At 40.9% G+C, this 21,395-nt stretch overlaps 1 protein-coding gene across 3 annotated transcripts; it reads right to left on the bottom strand.

The window, feature by feature from the left end:
• Positions 1-490: 490 nt before the first annotated feature.
• Positions 491-15,474, bottom strand: LOC109827751 (protein yippee-like). 3 transcript variants are annotated; one of them, XM_020394772.1, is made up of 6 exons: positions 15,350-15,474; positions 15,078-15,278; positions 2,124-2,167; positions 1,324-1,432; positions 1,161-1,216; positions 491-736 (listed from the first exon to the last, which is right to left on the bottom strand). In XM_020394772.1, exons 2-6 carry the CDS (start codon positions 15,171-15,173, stop codon positions 652-654), a joined length of 390 nt encoding a protein of 129 aa, XP_020250361.1. In that variant the 5' UTR covers positions 15,174-15,278; positions 15,350-15,474; the 3' UTR covers positions 491-651. The 3 variants fall into 3 exon arrangements, with proteins under 3 accessions (XP_020250361.1, XP_020250359.1, XP_020250360.1); XM_020394770.1 differs by lacking the exon at positions 491-736 and adding an exon at positions 750-972; XM_020394771.1 differs by lacking the exon at positions 491-736 and adding an exon at positions 750-972 and having other exon boundaries at positions 15,078-15,272; positions 15,350-15,450.
• Positions 15,475-21,395: the final 5,921 nt, after the last annotated feature.

The following is a 21,395-nucleotide window of genomic DNA, read 5'->3' as shown; positions in this document are numbered from 1 at the left end:
GGGAGGATTTTTAAAAAAAAATATTTTAATGATAGTTTTTAACTTTCCTATTTGTACATCCTAACTGGTTGTCACCTATGTTGGAGACACACCCTTAAACCACACTTCCAATCACACTTCTCTCTCGTTATAGTGCATTAGGGTCCACATGAGAATCTTTTTAAAATCCTCGTGTGGACCCCAATACACTGTAGTGAGAGAGAGGAGTGTGGTTAGGGGTGTGGTTTAAAGGTGTGACTGTAGCGCCTCTCAAGATTAAGTTATTGATATTTGTGCACAGATACTGAGGAGATATTATCGCGTGATAAGTATCCGTTCAAAATGAACACTCACCCATACCATTTTCTCAAAGGAAACTAAACAATTCACGAAAAATGGTTGAGCAATTTAATCCTTGTCATCTTACCAAACAGTAGTTTTTTTTCCAAAGCATACGATCTTACTATTTCAGCATTACTGTACGACCTTACCATTGGCAAAACACACAACAGGTTAATCAAGCAAATCCAATTTATTTGCAACCATATATTGCAGTTGACAATATAGTATTTAAAGAGAATGAATCTTATGTATCCACATCAGGCTTACACAAGAACGTCGATGGGAATGTATTTACAGTTATACCCTGGATCAGATCTGTCCGGGTAAATTTCAAACATCATCAGCATCGCTTCCACCAACATGAAATTCATGGCTTAACGAGTACTGGCTTCCATCAGGACCAGTAACTTTAAACCTGACCAAGGGTAAAAAGCTCGGCTAAGTAATTCGCCATGTTATGTTTTGCTTGTTACATTCAAATAGCTACAACGGTAAATAGCACACATGAACCCCTGATAGTATCACTGTCTAGAACTTATCACTGGACTTACTATCCTTGTAATTCATATTGGGAGATAAACCACGCAGGTGAAATTGTTTATGGCTCTTTGATCCCCAGATAGATTCAGTAATTTCACCTGAGGGTAATATCTGCCAAAATTTGACACCGGGTAACGGAGTCATAAAATTTCAAACAGCGGGTCTATTTGCCAAAATGAAACTACTTAAGCAGTAAGTGAAAAACAATGATACTACAGGGGCTCAATGCAATTAATTCTAACTATAAACTTGTGATGAAAATATGAGAACTAGGAATTGCAGGAAATCTATAAAATCACCTCTCAAGAATAAACTTTCCTTCCTTGTACTTCTGGCTCTTTTCATAGGCAGCCTCCTGCATAATAAAGGAATCACATCAACGACAGCAGCTACAATCAACAACGCTAGATCAAGTAATTGATCAACTTACATGTTTCACAAAAATAAAAACAAAGAACTTACATATTTCCATCCCACAATTGAGCCACAACCGACACAGAATATATCAGCCACTGTGTGCATCCCTGTCATCATCAACCTCTCCTCATTTGATCCAGTGGTCACATTCACTCTGCCAAGCATTAGCAAAGACATAAAAAATAACCAGGCAAAACCAGATGAACTTGGTTTTTTGAAGGTGGACCCTTTATAAATTTCTTGGCTTTGGTGAACTAATCATCTTTTAGACATCAAAGATGGATTCATTATAACCAACTTCTTTGAATTCCTAGTTATGACTGTGGGTTGAGTTTCAGAGACAAGCAAGCTGAAAAGAAATATGTGAGCTTTGTCGACCATGTGACTAGAAAGCTGCGATAGTTGGATATTTTAGTTGAGTGCCTTATTTTGTTGTTGCTCATAGGATCCCTATTTCTGTTGTGTACAACATTATCACCTCGTAATGCAGGGATTTTGCAGTTTGTGATGGTTCACACTTGACATTTCATTTTTTCTGAAGAGATGCAGAGTTAAAATACTTGAACTCCAAACTATAAAGGCATAAAGCATTTTGCAACTGGATAGAAAAACAGACACGTCCCAACCCCAACTCACATGACAAAGGGGATGGAAGTGGGGTTGTTGAAGTTCCTGTTCAAGTGCAAATAATAACCTTAAAAAATGAAACAAAATAAAGCTTTGTAACTGGTATACATGAATACATGCTAATGGCTGAAATTCTTAGTCTTTTTCCTTCATTAGAAGAGGAGAAAACAATATACTCCAAAATTTAACTTGCAAAAGAAAAGAGTTGAAAAACTTACACCTTATTAAAGAGATAAGCCTTCCCATGCCTGCAATGAAAAGTCTGACAAAAAAGAATATAAACCAGGTAAATAAGCTGGTATAGTTAGTATAGTTACGATATGAACAATCAATACATGTGGCTCATAAATCAATACATGTGGCTTGTCAGTTCCAAAAGCAAATTAACTCTTTGCCAGTTTCTATCAGAAGGATATTCTAAAGATATTCATGGGGAAAATATCAGGTTTCAAATGTAATTTTATGTTCTCGAGTGAACTAAAGTGTTAGCAAAGCATTATATGTAACTTATATTGTGGACTAAAATTAGAATATCTTTGTTTAACATCCAAGTCCCAATTTTGAAATTTTGGTTGTAATCATGTTTTGACTAGCTTGAAGGGAATGCAAACGTCCTATCAAACTGAACATTTGTCGTGAAACTTCATAATTTACCACTATTTCCTTTTGAGCTTTGCTACATGAACCCAAAATATGGGACCAATAGGGAGGACAAGTGAGGTGTCCCTCTCCTATTGGATAATGAGTTGACCATCATTAATGATGGCCAACTCATTATCCAATAGGAGGGGGACACCTCACTTGTTCCCCCTATTGGTCCCATATTTTGGGTCCTTGATGAATTTTTCTTTCCTTTTCCAAAAAAAAAGCAACAATACCGGAGGAGATTATCAAGCAACCAAACCAGTCAAACGAAGCTTGATGCTCGTGTCAGCTTCAGATATTATTTTAAAAAATAAAAACAAATTTCTAGTTGAATATTATATACCTCTAAGTTTAAAAATAGCACAAGAAAGACACGAATTTTTAATATACAACTTTGACATAATAAAACACCAACGTCACCAACAACAAAGCCTTCATTACAAATTTTTGGGACAACTACATGAATCCTAATTTTCCATTTAGTTTTTGACAATCTAGAAGCTATTTCTAAATTAAATAATAATAATAATAATTTCAAAAGGAAGCCATATAGACTTAAGAAATCTACTGTTCTTTCAGCAATTCATCATTGTCGACTCGTCATCATCCTCACCTCATGTAAGCTTCCATCCATTGAATGGGGTTGGTTATGGTGCACAAGGCATGGAAAATGAACCAAGGTTTTATATGTTAGGGTACACACCAATAATAACACCCACCTCGAACGAAGACGTAATACACAAAATAAAGACACACAAATCAATCACAGTACTAACAGATATACGTGGTTCACTCCTTCAGAGCTACTCCACAGTGTAACGACGATGCCAAATTCTTTTATATCCCAATAGAATAGATCAAAGAGAACACTCTCTCTTGATCAGATACACTCCAAGAACTCTCACAATCTCTTTGTGTTTTCTCTCTTACTCTTCTATGAGAGGAGTTGTTTCTGGGGTGAGTATTTCTAAAGAGTTTAGGGTCCTATTTATAGTATTTGGAAAATACTATGTACTAATAAAATATTATTAGTGGGACCCGCCACTAATACTATTTTATTGGTAAGACCCACCACCAATTTATTTCCTCAACGTTTGCGACCACTGAATCATTGATTGTCAAAAAAAGGTGGCGGGGGTGGCTGGCTAGGTCAAAAGAGATGGCTGGCTAATAATCTCCTACTTGAAGATTTGATTGAATATCAATCATATCTTCACACCATTCTTGGTTGCATCATCCGGATATCTTGTATCTTTGGCGTCTTGCACGACCCTCAACATTCTCAACGGAGATCATATGAGGCTGCACACAGCCTCACCTTCTCGAGCGAAACTGGCTTGGTCAACATATCGGTTGGATTGTACATCGTATCAATCTTCACAAGGTTAAACTTGTTCCTGCTTTGCCATCTCCGTATGGCATGGTGTTTCATGTTAACATGCTTGGTCCGAGCATGAAATGCGTCGTTCTCTGACAAGTGAGTAGCACTCTGACTGTCACAGTGGATGAAGTATTTCTCAAAGTTTACCCCAAGCTCGAGAAGAAAAGCTTTCAGCCATAACAACTCCTTTGCTGCTTCTGCTACAAACACGTACTCAGCTTCGGTTGTCGACAAAGCTACAGTATATTGTAACTTGGATCTTCAACTTATCGCTCCACCATCTAAGATGAAGATGTAGCCGCTTGGGCTTCTTCTTGAGTCTATGTCTCCTGCGTAGTCTGCATCACAAAAACCCTCTAGCGGCAAATTTGTCCTGCCATACTCAAGACAACGGTCGGATGAGCTTCCCAAGTAGCGTAGAAGCCACTTGACCGCACCCCAGTGTTGTTTCCCTGGATTGCTCATGAAGCAGCTCACAACTCCCACTCCTTATGTAATATCTGACCTCGTGCACACCATCACATACATCAAACTCCCGACGACAGATGCGTATTGTATGTTGGCCATGAACTCATGCTCTTCAGCAGTCTCTAGTGCTTGGGTCTTCGATAGCTTGAAATGACTTGCAAATGGCGAGGCCACTGGTTTAGCTTTCTTCATACTGAACTTTTCAAAAATCTTCTCAATGTAGGCCTTCTGAGACAACCTCAGCCTCCGTGCTGATCTATCTCTGATGATCCTCATCCCCAGAATCTGGTTTGCTAAACCCAAATCCTTCATCTCGAAGCACTCGGAGAGACGCCCCTTGAGTTCTTCAATGCGATCTAAGTCGGGCCCTGCTATCAACATGTCATCAACATAAATCAAGAGTATCACATAAGATTCGCCATATCTCTTGATGAAACAGCAGTGGTCTGTGTCACATTTAAGAAAACTGTTCTCCTCCATAAAGTTCTCAAACTTTATGTACCACTATCGCGAAGCTTGCTTCAGGTCATACAAGCTCTTGCGTAGGCGACACACGAGGTCCTCCCTGCCTCGTTCCTCGAAGCCCACTGGTTGATGTATATAGATCTCTTCCTTCAAATCTCTATGAAAGAATACCGCCTTCACATTCATCTGCTCTAGATAGAGATCTCGAACTGCCACAATGCTCAGTACAGTCCGGATCATGGTCAACTTAATGACAGGAGCGAAAACGTCAGAATAATCTATCCCTGCTTTCTGCTCATAGCCCTTTACTACAAGCCTCGCCTTGGAACGTCTTCGTCCATCGGTTTCATCCTTGAGCCGATAAATCCACTGATTGTGAAGAGCATTTCGCCCTCTTGGAAGCTTTACAAGCTCCCAAGTCTCATTCTTCATCAATGACTTCATTTCTTCCTCCATGACAGACTCTCATTCGTCCCGAGCTTTGCCGGTCTGCTGTACCTCCTTATAGCTCTCTGGCTCATCACTGTCAGTCAAGAGAAGATAATTCATGATGGAAAGGTACCTCTCTGACACCCTTGAATTTCTTGGAGCTTTGCGAATTGCGATCGGCAACTCTGCTGGATCCTGTTGTTGTGCATCCCGCACGTTCTCTTGGTCTCCGTCTTCTATGCTGATTGATATCTCACTGTCGTCCTCACTGTCAGCAATATCCGGGAAAAGAGGGGGAGATAATTGACTCTCACTCACCTCTTTGGTCTTGTACATCGCATTCTCATAGAACACGACATCACGACTGTGCACCACCTTGCGCGTATCGTGATCCCAGAAACAGTACCCATACTCATCTCCTCCATAGCCGATGAAAGAGAGCTTCTTTGACTTTGGATCAAGCTTTGACCGGTCTGCAGAATTGGTCATGACATAGGCATCACAACCAAATACTCATAAGTGCTCTAGCTTCAGCTTATTTTCGGTCCAAACCTCTTCAGGTATCCCATAACTGAGAGCCGTGGATGACCCGCGGTTGATCAAGTATGTAGTAGTATTAACAACTTCGGTCCAAAAGCTCTTGGGTAATCTGGAGTGGATCCTCATACTTCTGACGCGCTCTAAGATAGTGCGATTCATATGCTCTGCCACTCCGCAAGGTGTGTCTGGGACGGTCTTCAGTCTCCTAATCCCATGGGACGAGCAGAAGTTCTCGAACTCCTGGCTACAATACTCGCCTCCATTATCAGACTTTAGGTACTTTAACTTATTACCTGTTTCGTTCTCCATACAGGCAAGCCACTTTTTGAAGACGATGAAAACATCTGATTTGTGCTTTAAGAAGAACACCCATAATTTTCTAGTAACATCATAAATAAAAGTGACAAAGTAAAGAGAATTTCCAACAGATGGGACTTGCGCAATTCCCCACACGTCGGTGTGTACCAACTCTAAATTCTACAGTTTTAGAGCCGGTCCAATCTTGTTGAAGCTCACCTTCTTTTGTTTGCCTAGGATGCAGTCCTCATAGAAAGTCAGATCGATCTTGTTCAGATCCGAAAACCTCTCTCCCGCGATCATAATCTACATCCCCTTCTCGCTCATGTGACCAAGTCGTCGATGCCAAGTCATGTAGTCGACGAATGATGATGATGATGCTTGTCCTGCGACAAGCAAGTGGTCGATCTTCCCGTTGGCGATGTAGAGAGACCCCTTACGCTTGCCGTGTGCCACCATCAGGGCACCATTGGATACCTTCCAGCTTCTCTGCTCGAAGGATATTCTGTAATCGGAGTCAGTCAGTTGCTCGACTGATATAAGATTTCACCTGAGATTCGATACATGCCAAACGTCGTTCAACGTCAAGGTGGTCCCGCCCTCCATCTTGAGGGTATAATTTTCCTTCCCGAAAACCTTACAATATTGATCATTGCCAAGATAGACTGTCCCTAAGTCCTTCTTTATGAACGATGAAAACAGTTTTTGTTGTGAGGTTGCATGGAAAGATGCGCCAGAGTCGATGACCCACACATCGCTTTTATCTTCTAGGGATAAGAGAAGCGTATCTAAATCCGTCTCGTGCATGAGATTGGCTGCACCGTCGGCCCGATCATCCCCTGCTGATGCTGGAACAGTAACTCTGCTCGTGCAAAGTGACCATTCTTTGCGTATCTGAAGCACTTCCCTTCACCGTGCAAAGTGACCCTTCTTTTGCGCACGTCCTCATGCCTCGACATGCAGAGCACTCCCACTGCTAGAGACCTCAACTCTTAAGACTTTACGGCGAGATTCTTCATCCAGAATTACCCCAACCACCGTGTCGAGCGTCATCTTGTCATTGCCATTAGCGTTGCTCACCGTCATCATCATATTCTCCCATGAATCTGGTAGACAAGAAAGTAGCAGAAGAGTTTGGATCTTATTGTCGAACTTGAGATCTACTGCAATAAGCTGTTGCACTACAGCTTGAAATTCGTTCAAGAACTCCGCCACGCGAGCTCCTTGATGCATCTTTAGATTGAACAGCTTTTTCATCAGGTATACCTTATTTGAAGCAGACGGCTTCTCATACAGCGCTTCCAAGGCCTCCATCAACTCCTTGGTGGTGGTCGCATACGAGACGTAAGTCACATGCTGATGAAGATTGAGCCTGATTGTGGTAAGTACTTTACGATCGAACACCTTCCACTTATCGTCGTCCATTTTCTCAGGCTTCTCCGCCTCTCCTTCGAGGGGTAGGAAGAGATCCTTCTGGTACAAATAGTCTTCTATTTGCATCCTCCAATTCCTAAAATTTTGGTCGTCGAATTTCTCAATTCTAAGCCTGTTGTCTTCAACTGTAGATCTCATGGCGAAAGATTACGTCTTTCTCGAACCGTATTTGTGAATAGTATCATATTCATAAATAGTATCATACACGTGAATAGTACCAAGTTCCTTAAAAGAGTAAATAATAATCTAACTTATTTTCTGATGTGGAGGATTCACTTTTAGTGACAATCATAGCGCATACGATAAGCAAATATATATACTCTAAGTCAGGCTCTGATACCAGTTGTTAGGGTACACACCAATAATAACACTTCGAACGGAGACGTAATACACAAAATAAATGCATAAAAATCAATCACAATACTCACAGATATACGTGGTTCACTCTTTCGGAGCTACTCTACGGTAGACCGACGACGCCAAATTCTTTTATATCCCAATAGCATAGATCAAAGAGAACACCCTCTCTTGATCAGATACACTCCAAGAACTCTCACAAACTCTCTCTTTGTTACATTCATCTGCTCTAGATAGAGATCTCGAACTGCCACAATGCTCAGTACAGTCCGGATCATGGTCAACTTAATGACAGGAGCGAAAACGTCAGAATAATCTATCCCTGCTTTCTGCTCATAGCCCTTTACTACAAGCCTCGCCTTGGAACGTCTTCGTCCATCGGTTTCATCCTTGAGCCGATAAATCCACTGATTGTGAAGAGCATTTCGCCCTCTTGGAAGCTTTACAAGCTCCCAAGTCTCATTCTTCATCAATGACTTCATTTCTTCCTCCATGACAGACTCTCATTCGTCCCGAGCTTTGCCGGTCTGCTGTACCTCCTTATAGCTCTCTGGCTCATCACTGTCAGTCAAGAGAAGATAATTCATGATGGAAAGGTACCTCTCTGACACCCTTGAATTTCTTGGAGCTTTGCGAATTGCGATCGGCAACTCTGCTGGATCCTGTTGTTGTGCATCCCGCACGTTCTCTTGGTCTCCGTCTTCTATGCTGATTGATATCTCACTGTCGTCCTCACTGTCAGCAATATCCGGGAAAAGAGGGGGAGATAATTGACTCTCACTCACCTCTTTGGTCTTGTACATCGCATTCTCATAGAACACGACATCACGACTGTGCACCACCTTGCGCGTATCGTGATCCCAGAAACAGTACCCATACTCATCTCCTCCATAGCCGATGAAAGAGAGCTTCTTTGACTTTGGATCAAGCTTTGACCGGTCTGCAGAATTGGTCATGACATAGGCATCACAACCAAATACTCATAAGTGCTCTAGCTTCAGCTTATTTTCGGTCCAAACCTCTTCAGGTATCCCATAACTGAGAGCCGTGGATGACCCGCGGTTGATCAAGTATGTAGTAGTATTAACAACTTCGGTCCAAAAGCTCTTGGGTAATCTGGAGTGGATCCTCATACTTCTGACGCGCTCTAAGATAGTGCGATTCATATGCTCTGCCACTCCGCAAGGTGTGTCTGGGACGGTCTTCAGTCTCCTAATCCCATGGGACGAGCAGAAGTTCTCGAACTCCTGGCTACAATACTCGCCTCCATTATCAGACTTTAGGTACTTTAACTTATTACCTGTTTCGTTCTCCATACAGGCAAGCCACTTTTTGAAGACGATGAAAACATCTGATTTGTGCTTTAAGAAGAACACCCATAATTTTCTAGTAACATCATAAATAAAAGTGACAAAGTAAAGAGAATTTCCAACAGATGGGACTTGCGCAATTCCCCACACGTCGGTGTGTACCAACTCTAAATTCTACAGTTTTAGAGCCGGTCCAATCTTGTTGAAGCTCACCTTCTTTTGTTTGCCTAGGATGCAGTCCTCATAGAAAGTCAGATCGATCTTGTTCAGATCCGAAAACCTCTCTCCCGCGATCATAATCTACATCCCCTTCTCGCTCATGTGACCAAGTCGTCGATGCCAAGTCATGTAGTCGACGAATGATGATGATGATGCTTGTCCTGCGACAAGCAAGTGGTCGATCTTCCCGTTGGCGATGTAGAGAGACCCCTTACGCTTGCCGTGTGCCACCATCAGGGCACCATTGGATACCTTCCAGCTTCTCTGCTCGAAGGATATTCTGTAATCGGAGTCAGTCAGTTGCTCGACTGATATAAGATTTCACCTGAGATTCGATACATGCCAAACGTCGTTCAACGTCAAGGTGGTCCCGCCCTCCATCTTGAGGGTATAATTTTCCTTCCCGAAAACCTTACAATATTGATCATTGCCAAGATAGACTGTCCCTAAGTCCTTCTTTATGAACGATGAAAACAGTTTTTGTTGTGAGGTTGCATGGAAAGATGCGCCAGAGTCGATGACCCACACATCGCTTTTATCTTCTAGGGATAAGAGAAGCGTATCTAAATCCGTCTCGTGCATGAGATTGGCTGCACCGTCGGCCCGATCATCCCCTGCTGATGCTGGAACAGTAACTCTGCTCGTGCAAAGTGACCATTCTTTGCGTATCTGAAGCACTTCCCTTCACCGTGCAAAGTGACCCTTCTTTTGCGCACGTCCTCATGCCTCGACATGCAGAGCACTCCCACTGCTAGAGACCTCAACTCTTAAGACTTTACGGCGAGATTCTTCATCCAGAATTACCCCAACCACCGTGTCGAGCGTCATCTTGTCATTGCCATTAGCGTTGCTCACCGTCATCATCATATTCTCCCATGAATCTGGTAGACAAGAAAGTAGCAGAAGAGTTTGGATCTTATTGTCGAACTTGAGATCTACTGCAATAAGCTGTTGCACTACAGCTTGAAATTCGTTCAAGAACTCCGCCACGCGAGCTCCTTGATGCATCTTTAGATTGAACAGCTTTTTCATCAGGTATACCTTATTTGAAGCAGACGGCTTCTCATACAGCGCTTCCAAGGCCTCCATCAACTCCTTGGTGGTGGTCGCATACGAGACGTAAGTCACATGCTGATGAAGATTGAGCCTGATTGTGGTAAGTACTTTACGATCGAACACCTTCCACTTATCGTCGTCCATTTTCTCAGGCTTCTCCGCCTCTCCTTCGAGGGGTAGGAAGAGATCCTTCTGGTACAAATAGTCTTCTATTTGCATCCTCCAATTCCTAAAATTTTGGTCGTCGAATTTCTCAATTCTAAGCCTGTTGTCTTCAACTGTAGATCTCATGGCGAAAGATTACGTCTTTCTCGAACCGTATTTGTGAATAGTATCATATTCATAAATAGTATCATACACGTGAATAGTACCAAGTTCCTTAAAAGAGTAAATAATAATCTAACTTATTTTCTGATGTGGAGGATTCACTTTTAGTGACAATCATAGCGCATACGATAAGCAAATATATATACTCTAAGTCAGGCTCTGATACCAGTTGTTAGGGTACACACCAATAATAACACTTCGAACGGAGACGTAATACACAAAATAAATGCATAAAAATCAATCACAATACTCACAGATATACGTGGTTCACTCTTTCGGAGCTACTCTACGGTAGACCGACGACGCCAAATTCTTTTATATCCCAATAGCATAGATCAAAGAGAACACCCTCTCTTGATCAGATACACTCTAAAAACTCTCACAATCTCTCTCTGTGTTTTCTCTCTTACTCTTCTATGAGAGAAGTTATTTTTGGGATGAGTATTTCTGAAGAGTTTAAGACCCTATTTATAGTGTTTGAAAAATACTATATACTAATAAAATATTATTAGTAAGACCCGCCAATAATAATATTTTATTGGTGGGACCCACCAACAATTTATTTCCTCAATGTTTGCGGCCACTGAATCCTTGATTGTCAAAAAAGGTGGCGGGGGTGGTTGGCTGGGTCAAAAGAGGCTGCTGGCTAACATTATAAACCCCTATCACCTTAAAAACCCCTGTCACCTTACCTAAGGTCAATCCTCAAAAGAGATGTTAAAAATTCCTGATAAAGATAACTATAACAGGAGCTAACCAAAATCCAAGAAGAAGATGCAACCTGCAGTAAGGTTTTAAATATCGACCGATATGTCCGACATGTCGGTTTGAGGGCTTGACCGACACGACATGGACGTTTTCAACTTGTATGTCCATTTTCAGGGCCAAATCGGAAATATCAGGGTCATATCGGGCATATCGGCCGATTTTTTAAAAAATCGGCCGATATGGTACTTTTATTTAAGATCTGTTTTTTGTTATCGGGTTTGAGTTTAGTGATAAATACCCAAACCCGTTTGACCCGTTCTCATTTTAAGGGTTTCTTATGAACCCGATAGAAAGAATTTATGAACCCAAATTCATATATTATTTACTTTTTTATATGTTTAGTCTATAGAATTTATAAATTATGCTTATATTGAATTTATGAATGCTTAGATTATATTTAGGACATGATATTATACATATGCGTACTACCCGATATGACAATCCGATATTTAGTCAATGTCCTCCGATATATCCTCGATTTCCGCTATCCGACATGGATTTCAGCCATCCGACATAAACCCGACATCCGACATTTAAAACCTTAGCCTGCAGGAATTACTGGTCATGTACTTTAAGCTCCTGTGACATAAAGGAACAACCCTCCAAATTCTTTTAGATTAAGAGAGCACCCAAAGTAATGGAAAAGATGAAAAGCTATAGGAAATCACATTTAAAGCAGACAGAAAAATAGAACAAGTTCCTAGTCATATTTTTCTGAATAGTTGCATAACATTATATAAAACTTGGATAGTGTAGATGAAAGTGAAAGCCCGGAAATCAATGCTTAAGAAACTAGATATCGGTGCATGGCATGAAAATAAATATTAGGGTTTACTCCTGAAAACCATCTTATATTTAGGGTCAATTTATGTAAACCACTTTATATTTCCAATATATACCTAAACCACCTGCAAAGTTATTTTTTTCCTCCAATTAACCACCTGACTCCATTTTTCTACTAAAATTTTCCTAAAATTCCGACAATACCCTCACTTAATCTCACGTGGAAAAAGCCGCATGAACAAGAGAGGTCACGTGATTTACACATGAGATTAAGTGAGGATATTATTAGAATTTCAGGAAAATTTTAGCCGCAAACTGGGGTCGGATGATTGATTGGAAGAAAAACTAACTTTGTAGGTGGTTTAGATATAAATTTGAAATATAAGGCGGTCTATGTAAATTGACCCTAAATATAAGGCGGTCTCTAGGGAAAAACCCTAAATATTAACCATCATCCACTTTAGCCAGAATGTGGATTGTGGATGTTAGCTGCATTCATAAGATTATTGGAAAAATTAAGAACCCAATCTGTTAAACTGAAAACCTGAGCCGTGGATGGGGATTTAAATATATGATCAGCATTACTAATAGTATGGGCTTTTAGTTAATAAGTCAGAGACTCAGAATATTTGTCAAAATATGCGTACATGATTAGAAACAATGCTGAAGTACCCTTATTGGAGAGAACCACTACAAACTATAAGTCTGCCATTTTGGTTGGCATGTTTAACAACATTGGAAATAGTAGACTAGTCAAGTTTGACAGAATTATTTGTCAAATCTGGATCATGAAACCTATCAAATTGGAAAAAATGTTGTGCAAGGTTGCTGATAGCGGATCGCGGCGCGTCGCGGCGAGGTACCGCTAAGGCTATATCGGGCTATTGCGACGAAATCGCGGCAAATAGCGCACAGTCAAATAGCGGTCAAATTTAAATATATTTAAATATCCTAAATAATAAAAAAATTCATTAAAAAATCTAAAAATTCAATTAGTTGTAAATTTCTTGTATTATCAATAAATAACAATTAATAAGCTTGTTGTATGAATGAAACTATGAAGAAATTCAAGAAATATAGCATCATAATATGTGTGATAGCGGGTTTAGCGGGTTTAGCCGCTTTTAACAACAAAAATCCGCTTTTAACCGCGAAAATCCGCTTTTAACCGCGAAAACCCGCTTTTAACTCGCTAAAATCCGCTTTTACACGCTATTCGAATGAATAGCGGATTTTCCCGCTTAAGCCAGCCGCGAAACCCCTACGCGTAGCGCTGAAGGGCCGCGACCGCTATTCGCGCCGCTATAGCCCCGCTATTGGCCGCTATTTACAACACTGATGTTGTGTAAAAGCTTTTGGGGAAAATCACTATGAAATAAGTCTATTGTTTTGGTTGGCATGGTTTCACACATTGGAAATGGTAAACTAGTCAGTTTTTACAGGGACAAACGATGCAATGACACGATATTAGGTTCCATATATTGAGACCTATTTCTCTGAGCAAATGGTCCCTGTGATTTATGTCTATGGTGCAGTTAAATTTCACAGGGGGACAAGCAATTGGAGGTTGAACATCAATTATCAAATAGATGAGATTACCCAAAAAGGAAAGGGATGTACCCTATTTCTCTTGTTGTCATATTGGAAGATGGCAACTGCATTTGGGAGCGACGCCCCTTAAAGCGGGGTGGTACTGGTATCATAAGGGTCATTCATGGGTAGAAATTATATTTTTCATAATGATGGATGTTAGAGAGGCTCCTTTTCCAACACAATTTGGGCTATTAATGCATCAATTAGACCTTTTTTTTGTCTTGCTGTGAGGGACACTGTTCTTACAGGAGACACGCTCATGAAACGGAAAATTGAAATAGAACACACGGCTGTGTGCTTTGCATCAGAGACTAAGTTGGACACATTTTCATTCACTCTACATATAGAGGCTTATTTGAAATACCTCAAGAACAATATTAGGATTCAACACCACCCAGACTCCTTTCTCGAGTTGTGCTCAGTTTGGGATCTGCAAGTATCCAATTTAGGATTTGGGCACCAAACCACAATCTGATCTTTTTTTTTTTTGCATCACTCATGTCATTTGCTAACAGCTATTTCCTTTGAATCACGTTCTCCTTTATGTACACTGAGATGTTTCCTTGAACTTATTAATGAAAGTTGGAAGTTTCAATCTCAAGAAGTATATCTCAATTGTCTTTCAATCAAACAATGAACATAAAAAACTCTCACGAAATCAGTTATGGTGCAAGGGATTACAGCACAGAAAAGAAGCAAAACATGCTCATGAAGATAAGGTTATGGTGTACTTTAAGCCTCAATATAAAGACGCTACGTATGGGGTTTGATCTATAAATACATTGAAATTGAACTAACACTTAAATAAGAGGAAACCACATATTTTGATCATCAACATAATCATGTTAATCTTAACAAGTACATCTCAAATTCTAAATTATAGTGCGAGGGTCTATTACCCATCCTAAATCCTAAATATTCACAATAACTCATCAATATAAGATTGTGGTTAATTTTAAGCCTCAACATCAACACTCCGCAAATGGGTTTTAAGTTATGAATGCATATCAATCAAAATTAACAATTCAATAACAAGAAGCCATAGACTTTGGTCACCATCAGCATAATCAAATAAGTAATATAAGTCAACAAAAAATTACTCTGGAGAGGATGTCATCGGAGAGAGCGAGATGGGTATGGCAGTGCTTGCAGCTGTAGATCTTGCCTTCAAGATGAATCAAAAACAGCCGACCCATCGATCGTTCGAAATTTCAAATAATAGTTTGTAAAATCAACAGATATTCCAATTTAATCGGAAACCCAAATCAGGATTCAGCGGCCAAGGAGAAATGAAACTGAAACTGAAGCGGAAAATGTTAGACCTGGCGAAATCAGGAGAGGAAAACGAAATTGGGCGATCAAGTCATCAAACCTCTTATAGATTCTCTGCTCGACTGAAAACCAAAGGGGGAAAAAAAGAGAGAAAAGTGATGGAAAAAGAAATTGAAAAAGGAATAGAAGAGTAAAGGGACGCCAACTGTCGTGTTAATTTGTGTAACTTTTTCTTTCTTTCTTGGTTTTTTTAATTAGATAATAGTACCTTAAATCTTTAATATTTTGAGATTAGTTCCTTAAATCACGGAAACTTCTATGTAGTCCTCTGGTCTTATTAATTACTGCAAATTGGTCCCTTCTAAATTACTAATCAAGTTGGATCGGTTCAAACCTGTATTTAAAGAAAGCCATTGGACTGGGTTCAGAGTAGGGGTGCTAAACCATGTCCATATCCTAGGAATTATCGGTCGTATCCGTTAGGATACGTTACTCAAATCTATAACCGACATGATATGGTTACGGTTATGGTTTTGTAGTGAAATATCCGGATCCGTATCCAAAATATCCGAAAACATATTAGTTATATTGCTACGATAGTTTTAATCCTTAGATTATAGATTTGAGGTTAATTTTGATGATCAAGATGTTTAATCTTAGCTTTTCAGAGATATGAACATATTAATGAACTCTTTTGTATCAAATGAACTATATATTTTTTCAATACTATCTAGTTTTCTCATATCCGTTTTGCATTCACATGCATATCCACTTATATATCTGCATGTATATCTGTATCCGTATCTGATTTTAATGGATATGAACATGAATTTTCCTTACCGAGGTATTGTCCATATCCGTACTCATATATTCGATATGGGTAACATATATGAATATGATAAGTATCATATGCAAGTCGTATCCAGACCGAATGCACCCCTTGTTTAGAGTGACTAAATAGTAGGGGCAAGAAACTTATGACAAAAAGTTAAAATAAATAAAATATTCCCTCAACACCAAACTAAATATCAGAGATTTCAGAGATTGATTGCAAAATATCAAAGATTTAAGAAGAAAAAGTATTTTTCTCCCAATCCTTCAAATAGGATTATTCGACAAATCTAGGCCTGTCCATTCGGGCTCGAGGCCGAGACTCGGCCCGGTGTCTGGACCGGACCCGGTCGGGCTAGAGCCTGGCCTAAACCCAGGAGAAGCTCGGGTTTCTGGGCCAACCGCGCTCCGGGCCCGGGTCCGGGTCGACTCGGTGCAACCCCTACCCAGCCCGACTCGACCTGACCAAGAAAATGGTCGGGCCAGAGTACCCAGGTCAGTGTCTGGCCCAGACCCAACCCAGTCCAAACGGTCAAAAAACTGGCCGTTAGATCGGGCGGCCTGGACCCGACATGGTCCGGTATGCCCAAATAGCTTAAAATGGCTATTTTAAGCAATTTTTTAAAAGGGAAAATTACAGGGCCAACCTGAGCCCACTGGGTCCAGGTCCGGGTCACCCATTTTGCCAGGCTCGGACCTGGATTTCTGAGCCAGGCCGACCCGAATGGACAAGACTAACAAAACCCATCTTTGATTGTTAATTTACACACAAACAACCTCTAAACAATTTTTTCTTGCAATTAACCATCCGGACACAGTTTAAATTACATTATTTAATTTTACTATAATGATTAGATGTCAGATACGAAGTATATTAGAGATACGACCCTTAATAGAGGTTAGATGGGGTCAATTTCCGAAAAAACTTAACTGAAAAGCGGATCCTAGTGATTGATTATAACAAAATATCATTTAAAGATGGTTTATATATAAATTTAGAACAAAATTTTAAAAACACACCTTTTTAAAATTTATTCAGCAAAATTGACTCTTTCTAAAAATAATCAGCAAAACCGATCCTTTTCATCTGAAAATGACCGGTTTTGCTGGCGTAGTGTTTTTGCGAACTGCACGGGACTACTAGTCCCGTGCAGTCCACTTTAATTGCGTGATCCCCTTCCTTTTGCTGGTCCACATCGACAAATCCTTCCTCTCGGTCGTGTCGAATGCTCTCTTCCCGCTCTGCAAGCTCCCGCAAGCGCAATGCATGCGTATGAGAGCAATGGCCAGCTCCTCTTGCATCCCATGAAGTCGCCGCAGAGCGAGCCTATGCACGTACCACCCGTGGTCTAGCGCGCACAGACCGGCGTAGTAGGTCAGCTCGCCCACGAACGTGTTGGCATTAGGCGACGGGTCGTAGGAATTGAGCATTTTGTGAAATAAGCGCAGCCTCTGCTCTTGATGGGAGTGAGCTTGCTTCGAGAAGCAGGAGATGAGGGTGTTCCAGGTGACGGTGGTTCTGCGCGGCATTTCGTCGAACAACTAGCGAGCGAAGTTGAGGGAGCTGGCCGAGGCGTAGGCGTGGAGCATGGAGGTGGCGACATATGGGTCGAATGTGGAGGCTTGATGCTTTGCATGCTGCAGAGCGACTGGAGGTGAGCGCGAGGAGCAAGCGGGAGAGGCAGCCCGGAGGAGCGAAAGGAGGGGGGCGCGGACGGTCGGGGCGACGGGCTGGAAGACAGAGCGGAGCGATATGAGGCAGAGAACGAGGGGGGAGAGGGAGGAGGGAGGCCAGGAGGAGTGGGCCCGGATGAGGCGAGTGAAGGCGAAAGGGAGGGCCGATTGAGATGGCGGTGGGAGTGGGCCGGAAGGCCGAGGGAGCGAGGCGGAGGTCCGGTGGAAGGAGAGGGCAGGAAAGGATGCAGGGCAGGAGTGAAGGGGTCGAGCGCCAGAGGAGGAAGGCGTTATGAATGGCGCCGAGAGGATTTTCGCCTAAGGTTACGGCTGCTGCGCGCAGGAGCAGGAGGAGGCGTCGGAGGGCGGCATGAGGAGGTCGGGATCGCCAGGCTTTCGAAGAGATTGACGCTGGGGATCGCAGCTTAGCAAATTTTGGTATTTTAAAGAGGGCGGAGAGAGGAGAGAGAGATAGGCAGTTCGTGAAGTGAGGAGAGGGGAGATAGGCCTACACGGGACTAGTAGTCCCGTGAAGTTGAAAAAACTTTACAACAGCAAAACCGACCCTTTTCAGATAAAAAGAGTCGGTTTTGCTGATTATTTTTAGAAAGAGTCGATTTTGCTGAATACATTTTAAAAAATGGTGTTTTTAAAATTTGTCCATAAATTTACAACCATAGATGATTTCTATAGAATACTAATTTTTTAAAGGTGGTTTGTAGGAAAAAAATACTTTATTTTTTGCTTTTCTATTTGGCTCACGAGTCACAATCAAGTACTAATTAAACTACTAACATTATTAGTAATGTAGAGTTATTTACTAGATTTTAGCCTTTAATGCAAACAAAGTGTTGGATTTTTTGGTCAAAACTGCTTTCCAAAATGAGTTTTCAAACTATATATATATTAACTACAAGTACTTTTCATAAATGCTTAGTAGCATAGTGGAAAGTTAATATTTTGTTGTTTCAAAAGGTCCCTTGTTCGAGGCTTGCCAACGGCAAGCCGAGAAATGTTTTATTTAAATTAATCCCTCATAAGTTCTAGTGGGTCGTGGGTCGTGGGCCAATGGGCTGAGGATCGGGGCTAATCGGGCTGAGGCGCTTTGTTAGGCGCACTTTGCACTTTCCACGGAGGCATCGGGGCGAGGTGGCGCTGTTTGGCCCCACGAAGGTTGCCTCACAGGCTGCTTCGCAGTATGCGGACGAGCTGCGTATTTGCACGAGGGTGACCCTAGCGTTCTCGTAGTTTGACAAGGTTCGCTCGTTCGACGAAGTTCATTTGTCATACGAGGTTCGCCTGTTTGACGATGTTCATTCGTTTGACGACGTTCGTCTATCATACGAGGTTCGCTTGTTCGACGAGGTTCGTTTGTCTTACGAGGTTCGCCTGTTTGACGAGGTTCGCTCGATCGACGAGGTTCGTATGTCTTACGAGGTTCGCCTGTTTGACTATGTTCGCTCGTTCGACGAGGTTCGTCTGTCATACGAGGTTCACCTGTTTGATGACGTTCGTTTGTCAAACGAGGTTCGTCTGATTTGTTGAGACGTGACCCTCCCGTTTCGTAGCAATGTGTCCATTGATTGCATCATATTCAGGAGTTAATGCATGCAGCGGTTACAACAGCATTAAGGGCAATTTAATGCATTGATGTTACAATCTTAATTGTCATTAAGAATTGTAACAGTCACATTAATTCCTTGTGACTCTTGAGCTGGCCTTAGAGGCCTATAAATAGCGCCCTTGGGCAGCTCTTGGAAAAAAGCTGAAAATCCTCTCGCGAGCGTGGAACACGAACGTCGTGTGCTGGAACACGAACGTCGATCCCGACGTTGTTGCTGTTGTACTGCTGCTGCAGGAACTTGTGCCCATAGGAACTTGTCTTAAACCGAAAGGTTTTGAACCGTAAGATTCTGAGATCGAGGAGATCTTTTGCCTTGACCGAAAGGTCTTATAGATCGTGGAGATCTTGACAGTACTGGGTTGATGCACACAAGAGTAATGTACTGCTGTTCCTTGAAGCAGTTTGACCTTGGGATCCTTGCACCGGAGTAGGCCAAATATTGCTTTAAGCACAGCGTTTCTATAACGCACAGCAGTGAACTAAAAAAATTAAAAATTACAGCACATCTGTTTTCTCAGTTTAATTCCAGATTTAACCACAATTTCCAACACAAAGCCTAATCAAGACCTTCATCTTTTCTCTTCTAATGGATGTCTAAGAACTGGAAATTAAATGTAAATTGGACTAAAGATAAATCGAAAGGTAACTCTGGTTTTTCTATTTAAAATTAAAGAAATTAATTTTAAATCCAAATTTATAGTATCAACCATGAAACAGGTGATGTGTCATATGCTAGTTATTGATCTTGGTTATAATCTGAAGAAAATAACCCATGTCACATCGTCCCATGAATTTTAGGTACAAAGGGGGGTGGAAATTAATCCTTTAAAGTTTATCACAATTTTAACTATTTTTACTTCTTACAAATTCTGGAAGAAGTAATTTAAAGTGATGAAGATCAAATAAGAAGGATAGAAAAATTAATTTATTATTATTATCGGTCAACTTCGAACAGCAACCAAATAGAGACATAAAACAAGTGGATGCTACCTTTCGTATGATTCATAACAAAAGAAAGAAAAGAAGATACCTCAAATTATCTTCATGTAAAGAGGCTTTTTCAACTAGCTAGAGGGTACCTTACATCAATTTGCTGCTAATTCTTTGAAACGAAAATGAAGAAAGAGACCTTTTCCTATTAAATTACAGTAAAAAACCTAGCATTTTAGACGAAACATCTTAGAAGAATTTTTTTTCGTCTAGAAAGGTCACATTCTAAATGGAAAAAGTCCATCTAGAATGTTCTGCCTAGGATGTTAGCATCACATCACAAAGGCTCGATGTCCGCCCTCTCTCCTCCTACTATTCTTTCTCATGATCAATATTTTCTTAACCATCGATGCTTCCGTCAAACTATTGTGTGCGGTAAACAACAATGCCGAGATGCTACTGCCCCTATTTCTCTAAATCAAGCAACAATTTATTTTGAGGCTTGAATTTAATTTTCTTTATTTTTCGTGACTTGTTTTTTGTTATGGGTGCCTCAAATACGTAGACTTGAACTCGGTGGTTTTGGCTCGATCATGCTTGACCGAGAGCATCTTGTTATAGTGACTAAATGGTTTATGAAGAGTCCTATTTGTAATAGGACATGAACTTCGTTGGCTTGAATGTGATCGATTAAAGTTTTAGTTGATTAAGAATCTCGTTTACATTAGAGTTGATGCTGCTACACAACTCCAATCACCTGAGACTTAAATATAGCAAGATTCTTGTTACTTGGGCAGCAAGGAATTTGGATCTTCAAGCATGTATATATACGAAAGTCTAAGAAGCCAATTACAACATCAATCTAGAGAGCATCAATCAAGAACATAGAGTTCTCTTATGAAATCTATTTAATATTTTCTCTCTCTTTTGTTCTTTATTTTAGAAAGATTGTATTATTGGGGTGTGTTAGAGATTGAGTGATAGAGAAATGTCCACATTGTATTTCTCACAATAGTATAGCTATTCTCTTCCTTCGCCCGTGGAAGTAGGCTATAACCCAACAACATATATCTTTGTGTTCTTGTAT

Source organism: Asparagus officinalis, unplaced genomic scaffold, assembly GCF_001876935.1.
Source record: "Asparagus officinalis unplaced genomic scaffold, Aspof.V1 AsparagusV1_Un406, whole genome shotgun sequence".
Lineage (NCBI taxonomy): Eukaryota > Viridiplantae > Streptophyta > Magnoliopsida > Asparagales > Asparagaceae > Asparagus > Asparagus officinalis.
Note: the sequence above shows the minus strand (reverse complement) of the source record. Positions and strands in the feature narration are given on the sequence as shown.

What these genes read in the sequence shown, in the direction of transcription:
- LOC109827751 (XM_020394770.1), bottom strand. Translation starts at nt 15,173, where the DNA reads ATGGGTCGGCTGTTTTTGATTCATCTTGAAGGCAAGATCTACAGCTGC. An exon ending in GCTTATCTCTTTAATAAGGT is followed by an intron (nt 1,433 to 2,123) that starts GTAAGTTTTTCA and finishes AATGCTTGGCAG; the next exon opens with AGTGAATGTGACCACTGGAT. An exon ending in CAATTGTGGGATGGAAATAT is followed by an intron (nt 1,217 to 1,323) that starts GTAAGTTCTTTG and finishes TTTATTATGCAG; the next exon opens with GAGGCTGCCTATGAAAAGAG.